General features: G+C 36.9%; 1 protein-coding gene across 1 annotated transcript in view; it reads left to right on the forward strand.

The window, feature by feature from the left end:
- LOC108872865 (echinoderm microtubule-associated protein-like 6) overlaps nt 1–9,602 on the forward strand; it is an 84,735-nt gene extending 75,133 nt beyond the window's left edge. Inside the window, exons 36-43 of the mRNA XM_018660756.2 lie at nt 402–516; nt 602–790; nt 906–1,078; nt 1,325–1,487; nt 1,652–1,755; nt 2,841–2,994; nt 3,690–3,790; nt 4,497–9,602. Of these exons, the coding sequence (XP_018516272.1) occupies nt 402–516; nt 602–790; nt 906–1,078; nt 1,325–1,487; nt 1,652–1,755; nt 2,841–2,994; nt 3,690–3,790; nt 4,497–4,521 (1,024 nt within the window). The 3' untranslated portion in view covers nt 4,522–9,602. The remainder of the gene's footprint in view (nt 1–401; nt 517–601; nt 791–905; nt 1,079–1,324; nt 1,488–1,651; nt 1,756–2,840; nt 2,995–3,689; nt 3,791–4,496) is intronic.
- Nucleotides 9,603–9,791: the final 189 nt, after the last annotated feature.

Here is a 9,791-nt window from a genome sequence, read left to right on the forward strand (position 1 = left end):
TGAATTGAAAATTTCATTTTACTTCATGGAAAATATGTCAGCTTCCAAATGTCATCATAACATAAATACATTTCTTTAAGTATAAACTGTGATACATTTTGTTATTAGTATCTAAATGAGACTGCTCAGGGTATAATGAGGACTAAACACAGATAGTAATTACAGCTTATTCACAAAAGAGCTGAGAGTTCAAATTGTGATTCAGTTATTTGTACAGCTGTAATAATGTATATATCAAAAGGAGTAGGGGGCAACAAGGCTACATACAGTAACTGACCATTTCTTACTTTATGGAAATAATGAATCTGAGATGTACTGTACTTTTGGAGGTGTAGTAGCATAAAAATACTTCAACTGTATTTAGAGGCAGTGATCAAACCAAGTAAATGTTTGTGTGTCAGGACAAAAGAGGGCGGTGCGGTGAAGCTCTGGGATCAGGAAATGAAACGCTGTCGAGCGTTCCAGCTGGAGACGGGACAGCAGGTGGAGTGTGTTCGATCCGTCTGCAGAGGAAAGGTGAGAACTTTAGTTTCTTTCAATTTTCAGCCCTCCATCCTCTCTGTCTCACCTCTCATCCTCATCAGCCCGTCCTCTCCCTCAGGGTAAGATCCTGGTGGGGACAAAGGACGGAGAGATCATCGAGGTTGGTGAGAAGAATGCAGCGTCCAACCTGCTGCTGGACAGTCACGCTCGGGGAGGGATCTGGGGTCTGACCGCTCATCCTGCTAAAGAGCTCTGCATCACCGCCAGCGACGACGCCACCATCAGACTCTGGGACCTCACTGACAAGGTACAGATTAGAGCAGCTAATCATGATTATTTTAATTATGAAATATTCTTTGGTTAATTTTTTAAAATAACACTAATATAGGATGAATGGTGATTCTGTCTTGCTCTCTGTTTAGAAACTGTTGAACAAGGTGTGTGTTGGCCATGCAGCCCGGTGTGTTAGCTACAGCGCAGATGGGGAGATGCTGGCAGTCGGGATGAAGAACGGCGAGTTCCTCCTCCTCCTCGCCAACTCGCTCAAGATGTGGGCAAAGAAGCGAGACCGCAGCGCTGCCATCCAGGATATCCGGTAGTAAAGAGAGCAGAGAGAGTGACAGATACAAAAAAAAAAAAAAAAGAAGATGTGCATTTCACAAAGATTTAAAAGAGAAAACAACAAAACTTCATAAATCTCTGTCAAAACAGTCCATCTAAATTCTTTTCCTGGCTTTTGAGAGCAAATTTCTGATCATCTGTACATCAGAATATTTCTGAGAGACGACGCTCTGTGTGTGTGTGTGTGTGTGTGTGTGTGTGTGTGTGTGTGTGTGTGCAGGTTTAGTCCAGACCGGCAGTTGTTGGCAGTCGGTTCAGTGGAGAACACAGTGGATGTGTACGATGTGAGCGCAGGACCGAGTCTAAACCGACTGATTTACTGCAGCGACATCCCTGCTTTCATCCTGCAGCTTGACTTCTCTGCTGACAGCTGTTATATACAGGTATATACACATACTACTGGTACCTGTTGTATACAGGTATACACACATATATACTCATACCGTTGACAGCAGTTGTATATAGGTGTCAACATAAATATACATGTCACAGTATCTAACATTACCTAACATTTTAACATTTAGTGTTTCTGTGGGTGTATTTGTAGGTGTCCACAGGGGTGTATAAGCGACAGGTGTTTGAGGTTCCTTCAGGGAAGTTGGTGAGCGACCAGACTGTCATTGACAGAATCACCTGGGCAACCTGGACCAGGTAACACACCCACACCCTGAATATAGACAGCATCACAACATCTCATTCTGTCTAGCCTCAGTTCAGTAGCTTCTGAATTAATGACAATCTCTCATTCAGCATTTCTTTCTTTGGTCTTTGGTGTTCCTGACCTTTGATTTCTATATTTGAAGAAAACTTGGCATCTACTAGAGCACCGGACATTGTGATTTTAACAACGTTAAACAATAGTTACTTTGTACTTACTCTGCATGTTTCATCTCTGTTCATAAAACACTCTCTTCTGAAATCAGTCCTCTCAGTCCTGCTGTCATTATAAATATGCCTGAACTTACAACAGAAACAGATTTGATTTACTCCTGGACTCACCCCCTCTGTATTAATCTATCAGTATTATTAAAAATGTTAATGTAATTTTGAATGAGATTTTCTTACTTCTTGAACAGAACAGGAAAACTGTGGTTTCACTGATTTGATTTGAAGGTCATCTCAGTACAGAGGCAGAGTTTCAACATTGCATATTGTGATTTTGATATGAGGCTCATAAAACAAAGATCTGAGTGCTCTGATTCTAACTCTCTTCTTCCTGTCTGAAAATGAGCAGATTCTATTTTCTGAAACCAAACAAACTTCCAGCAGTTAAGTTAAACAGGACAACATACAGCATATCCAAGACACGTTCAGTAACACTGTGCTGATGACAAACGCCTGCAGAATGTATTCATTTATTTTACATTTGTTTACATGTTAAGAATAATTATTATGAGTATATATGCACAAATACATGCACTTATATACATATAAACCTTTACCTGCATTTTAAAGTAAACATGTTTGTGCAGAAGTAAGAAACTAAAGGCTTCTCTCTCCTAAAAACCCAAGGCAAGATAATCATAAGTCTAGGTTTTTAAATTTCACTTTACATTTTCTAATTGTCATTTCACAACAGTCAGTTCAATATTTCATTTCCTCTTTTGTTGTGATTTAATAATAATAATAATAATTTGCCATTTTCTATTTTCCTTTTCAGCTTTTTTTGATCTCTGTCAGAATCAAGGTGAGCTCAGCTGTTTTAAAGCAACACTTTTTCTCCCTCTCTCCCTCAGTGTCCTGGGAGATGAGGTTTTGGGGATTTGGCCTCGAAACGCAGACAAAGCCGACGTGAACTGTGCCTGTGTGTCTCACGCTGGCCTGAACATCGTCACGGGCGATGACTTCGGATTGGTCAAACTGTTTGACTTCCCCTGCACAGAGAAGTTTGTGAGTCACCCTTTTTTTTTTTTTTTTTTTGCTTTTCTTGTGCCTTAATTCACAGTTTGACCGAATATGTGGATTTTTTATGGTCCACATGAACAGTTTCAGCTTTAGCCAGCTGAAATGATAAAGAGTATCATTTAGGATCTTGTAGACCCAGCCCTCCCATACTCATTAGGGGCACCTAGTTAAGAGATTTTTGTTGAATAAATATGCCACGGAAGCACTGGAGGCCTGAGGACTTTTTTCCATGTCTAGTGCACAGGAGTTATTATCTCTTGTGAGCAAGATGAAATATATCCGGAGTACTTCAGCACTTCAGGGGTTCAGCGATAAGCTGAAGTTGACATTGGTTGGATCAGACTGAAGAACTGCCTGCACACATGTAAATCTGAATGACTTGAATAGCTATTACGATTGTATAGAGTTGGTAGAATATCACATTGAATATAGCTTTAGCCATTGATTTCTCTTGTAAGTTTATTTCTACACTTAATTAGATTGAATCATGATTTTTTTTTTTTTTTCCACTGGAGTCTTGTGCCATCTTTCAAATAGTATTTATATATGTCAGCCTTATGTCACTATCAGCAAGTGACAGCACACCACACCCTTTGATTGACAGAATGACAACAAAAAACACAGCTTATTGACTCTTTATTAAGGAGAAATGCGAAAAGTAAGTTGTTTTCTGTCTGCAGGCCAAACACAAGCGCTACCTCGGCCACTCGGCTCATGTGACCAACATCCGCTTCTCTCACGATGACAAATATGTGATCAGCACAGGAGGAGACGACTGCAGGTAAACTGATCGCTCATCGATAGCATACGATCCATTGCGACGCAGCAATGATTCTGCTGCAGTTTTGTCAGTTTGCTTGCCCTCACTGCAGCCACACCGTACTTCAAAACTAACTGCTGTTCAAGTTATGAAACCTCTGACAACAAAACACAGTAAAGTTACTGTTTGTGGTACAAATAATGTACCATAATCCATGAACATGTGGTATCTCCTTGACCTCTTGTGACAGGAATTTCTTTATATAAATTGAGTAATCAAGAAAATAATCAGCAAATGATAATAATAAAAAATAGTTAGAAAAAATAGTTGAAAAAATAATAAAATATAATTACATTTTTAAGTCTTTTTTCTAGAGACTCATCATTTTGTAAATGTAATCATAATATGTATATGTAAGTGTACAAATCTTTGACTATGATTGATCGTATCACTATAAACATTATCTTGTAACAGTTAAGCAAATACAATGAAAAACATGTAAGAAATATAATAATTTATGTTCACTTCACCAAGAACTGGTTTCTGTGCCTTTTCATTGAGCGTCTTTGTATTGTATGCCTGTAACTCACATGGAAACAGAATTAGTTACACTTTTAAACACGTTTTATTCAAAAGGGGAAGCTCCAAAATGCTGTCTCAGATCCAGAAACTCCTGCAGCTAGACAGCTGAGTTTCTAATATGAAACTGTGTTAATGTCTGTTGCAGTGTGTTTGTGTGGAAATGCCTGTGAATGCAGAGATTTCTGCCGTCTGGTGACGCTTTGATCCAGAGCGCCTTAACAGCACCACAAGTGGATCCAGAGGGAATCGAACCCACAACCGGAACCATCAACCTCTTTTTTTTTTTCTTTTCTTTTGGTGACAAGGCGGATTACAGCCCACCGATCCGACACATGTCATGATGGATCGCTTGACTCTGAACGTGAACAAACCAAGAAGAGGCTAAAAGAACTGAACTAGAAGATTTATCAGATTTTCAGGAAAACATCAGATGGTTTTGATGAAAATCATCTCTGATTTTTCTGTCTGGAGCAGAGAAGCAGACTTTGTCAGTCAGTCTCCATCTGCTGCTACTCAGAATGCCTCCCATTTGTGGGATAGCTGCTGAAGTTGCTGCATTTCTGATGACAAACAAACAAGCAGCTGCAGGTCATAAACGTATGATGTGAGCATCTGGAGCTGCAGAAACAGTGTCAGAACAAAGGGGAAAAAGTTCAACACAGTGTGGGAACACAACAACAGTGTTTGTCTCTATTTGAGATTCTCATTTTGGATCATCATGAAGAAAATCTGAACCACTTTCTGATTAGGCTTTTGTATTTGTAAAGGATTAATTAATGGTAACTAAAGAATTTACTGAGCCATTTATATGAACAACATCTGGTTTGCCAGGTTTGTCTTTTAGTTCTTTAATTCATTAGGGAGAAGATATCTTAAGTGGTCAAACAGTCCATTGGAGAGGTCTCCTTAATGAAATAAAGACAGTGTTGTGCTGGAGGAGATTTTCCACAACCTGGCAACCTTGAAGATATTCTCAATAATGGCTTACAATGGATCAATAAAGTATTATAAAATTATTTATTAACCATTAATAAATCAACTCATTACGGCTCATCACCTCTTAACAGAAAGTGGCACTAGAAAATCTTCTCCTTTAAACAAACCATTTGACAAGACTCAGTTTTTCTCATAAATGATTTCCTCCTGTCCAGGGACCAGATGCATAACACTGTGCAAATTCCTGACTGCAACTTTGTGAACGTACAAGACAGAAATATTCAGAGACCTTTTTGTTTTTTCAGATGTATAAAGCAGGGTGTACACATTGGCTGGAGCCAATCCCAACATAAAGGCGGGGTACACCCTGAACAGGTCACCAGTCGCAGGACCGATATATAAAGACAAACAACCAGTCACACACACATTTACACCTATGGGCAATTTCTAATCACCAACTAATCTTTAAACTAAGCTGCATGTCTTTTGACTGTGGGAGAAAGCCACAACAGCACAGGGAGAACATGGAAAGTCCACACAGGTGACCCCCAGTACAAACAACTATGCCCAAAAATGAACTCAAATAATTATACATGGTTGGGGAATTTAGCATTCAACCAGATTCTGTCTCACTCTAGAAAATAATGTCTGGTGTGACAGATTCATGAGGAACACATGCATGCAAGTATATGTTTGTATCTATGCATCATTTATACATCTGACCCCTGGATTCAAGTTTTGAACATGTCTCATGAAAGCCACTGATGCTGCATTTATGTCATGCTTGGAACTAAAACATTCAAATGAAAAAAAAAAAAAAAAAAAAAAAAAAATCACAGAAATCTGATGGGACAAACAAAGGTTAAACAAAGTCAGTTTCTGGTTAGATTTGATCTCACGGCTGTTAGAAATGGGATTGGGATGTGATACTGGACTGTGGAAAAGTTAAGAAATCAAATTTACAGAAACCTCCTAAAGTTTGTCATTACAGAGAAAAGAAACTTGACATTTGATTTAAAATCACTTTTCATTTCAGTATCTCATCACCCTTAAGTGCCTTTCTGGATCTTTCTACCTGTGTTTGTTTGTTTTCTTTTTTTGGGAAGGAGGATATTTCATACGCTGTAGTTTTTTTAAATCCATAATTGAACTTTTTTTGGTACTCTGTCTGGTGCTACACTGAGAATGTTCAAACTTTTATTCATCCAAAACGGACGAAAAAAAGAAAAGCATTTTGCTTTGCTGCTGCTTTTTGTTTTAAAGACATGAAACATCCAAAGCATTGTGATCGTATAACAACACAAGAAAAAAAATATATGTTTCAGAGGAATATTTATGGAAATATCTAGATGTTATTTATGCCTAATTTACACTTGTGGAAATGAGTGTGTGGATGAGTTTTCTGTGTCTGAACTGTTTAATATTAACTGTTGTGAAAAGTGTCAAAGAGTAGGCGATGTGTAAAGATGAACAAAGAAAACCAAGTTACACACCTGATTTGTTGACTTGTTTACCCCTATGTGCTCGATTTCCTGAGGTCACTGAAGTAATCACTGAGGCTGCATTCATCCAAAATGTCAGTTTTTTTTAAGATAAGATGAAATAAGAACACATCAGATCACAGAGGCCCCTCATTTTTTTCTTGAAGGAAAGAAATTTGCACCACTGAAAAATCAACCATGTCAAGATCTCCATCCCTCTTAATTCTTTTAGTTTATATTTGTTTTGTATAGTTTTATCAAATTACAGCAATTTTTCTGTGTGTAAAGTCAGTAACTCACAGAAATCCTCGGGTAAGGTTGTATTATTCCATCACTGGAGGACTGTAAGGCTGCAACCAACAATCATCTTCATTATCAACACATCTGACAATCTATCCTAAATAATCATTTGACTGTTTAGTGTAAAAAATGTGAAATACATCATTCCTTAACATATCCAAATGTCTGACCAATGGTCAAAAACACCAAATACTTACTATCGTGGAAAACTGGAAAAACTGGTAAACATTTGCACTTGATAAGCTGGTACTAGTGAATATGGGGCATATTTTGCTTAAAAGATTATCAGACTTGTTGCCAATTAATATTTTTGTCAATATCCCACTCGATTAATCAACTCATCATCTCTACAACACTGGTTGGTTTCTGGGTGTGTGGGGAAATAATGAAACTACCATATCTTGAAGGGGTCAACAGGGGCCTCTCAGGAGGTTAAACCAACCATGCACAGTCAATCTGATGGCTGGAACCTGAAGATGTTGTATACTCACAGTAGTGATTTGATGATTTTAGCATCAGTCAGTAAAAACAGAGCAAGCTGAAAAAGATTGATCAGTAAAGTAAAACTTTGATGTTGCAGCAGGAAAATTAAGCCAAAAATTTAATTTCTTACAACTCATATTGAAACTGTTTTCTTGAACTTAAGGATTTTCTTTTAAGGATCATACTGCATATTACATAATAATTTCATATCAAATTGATTTTTTTACAATGATTAGCTTAATTTCCGGCACTTGCTGGTTTCAGTTTGCTTCCATGAAATCACATTAAACCTTTTTTTTCCTGTCCGATTGTTTTCAGCAGAAACAAGTTGTCAGATCATCAGCTTTTACCTCTGTAAAGCCTGACACAAAACACAGAATTTTGTGGAATGTTTGTATCATGTGACACATCAGGGTTTTATGGTAATGTCTTTCTCCTTTTTTATATTATACAAATATTATTTGTATTTACATCTAATATATATATATATATATATATATATATATATATATATATATATATATATGCATAATTCCACTCCAGCTGCTGTATACAACATGTTTTTCAGGTGAATATTTCAATGACTGATCTTGTGGATGTCTCAAACATGTCATCAAACACATAGCCTTATGGGGTTGTTTCTTATTTTCACATCCAACAGTTACAACAGTCATTAATTAGAATAAGTTTGTTACCACCTCAAACTGCCAGCTGAGATGCCCCTAAGTCTGAAGAGGTGTTCTACAACAACAGGTTATAAAAGTTATTTTCACTGATTAATAAAAACCATCATTGACTTAGTTACTGAAGATTTAAGTCTCATGATTTCTGAAGCAAGTTGAGTCTCTGAACTGAAACCAGCTACAGCAGAAAATGATGGATAAATTAGTCTTAAATGGTAAATGGACTGTACTTATATAGTACTTTCTTTAGTCAAGTGCTCAAAGCACTCGCATTCACCCATTCACATACACACATTTATACAGCACTTATTCTATACATAAGTGCTCTCTAACGTATTCATACACACTGATGCACACACATCGGGGGCAATTTGGGGTTCAGTATCTTGCCTAAGGATGCTTCGGCATGCGGACTGGAGGAGACGGGGATTGAACCACCGACTGCTCTACCTCCTGAGCCACAGCCGCCCCATAATGATCTAAAATGTGAATTTTAAAGCTAAAATACTTCACTCCTGCTCAACATGATTTTATATTCTGAATCAGAAAAAATATTGATATTTGAGGAAAATATTTGTTTCATTAAAGTTACATCAAACAGAAAAACATCTTGTTCACATTATATTACATTTACAATAAAGGTGCTTTTAATGTAAACATTATTATTAAAATGTCAGAAAAAAACAGAAACACTGACCCTTGACCTGATGTAGTTCAGAAAAGGATTTTATGGCACAAAATCGGTCTAAAAACTTCAATCTCTGACTAATTAATCAGCATAAGTCACTGAATTTGTGACTTATGACCCATAAACAAAAAAATAACTTAGTGAAGAAATATATATAGGTGAAGTCTTAATGATGCCAAAATGGCCCTAAAAAGATTTTTCACTGTGCTGTCTGCGCTTCAGATTTAGTAGTAACAGTCTGATGTACAGGTTGTTTGTGCAGAGTGCATGTGTGGTGTGTTTATTCATGACAGCTGCAGATACTTAAAAAAAAAAAAAAAAAAACACAACAGAAAAGGCCAAGGAACATACACAAAAAATTATGAATAAATAAATGTTGCAGTTGTTGAAGATGTGCAGTGAAAATGTTTTTCTGTGTACAGGTTGTCAGATTGTGTAGCTCTTTTTTGTATCATAATGTACATGAAAACATAAAATGATGCTCAGATGCATGAATTTATTTTTCAACCAAAACATGTCTGTGGATGATGATAAGCAGATTTTATGGTGTGAATGATGTTCACTGGTTGATTTTTTTTATACTGAGTTTATTGTGATCTGTGTGTGTATGCGTGTTTGTGTGTGTGTGTGTGTGCGCGTGTGTGTTAGCCAAGTGTACAAACAGATTAAATGAGACTTGTGAAAAGAAAACTGGCTCGTTTCTTTTTTCATCACCTTTCACAAATATAATAATAATCTTTACTAAATACTTTCAGTTTGCAGCTACCTTCTATTAAATCAAATGTGAGATTTATGATGAGTTTATTGCTCTGAACTGTAACTTTTTATTCTATTTGTTTTACTATGTTTTGGTTTTATACAATTAAGTA

The sequence above is a fragment of the Lates calcarifer genome, linkage group LG16_LG22 (assembly GCF_001640805.2).
Source record: "Lates calcarifer isolate ASB-BC8 linkage group LG16_LG22, TLL_Latcal_v3, whole genome shotgun sequence".
In the NCBI taxonomy this organism is placed as follows: domain Eukaryota; kingdom Metazoa; phylum Chordata; class Actinopteri; family Centropomidae; genus Lates; species Lates calcarifer.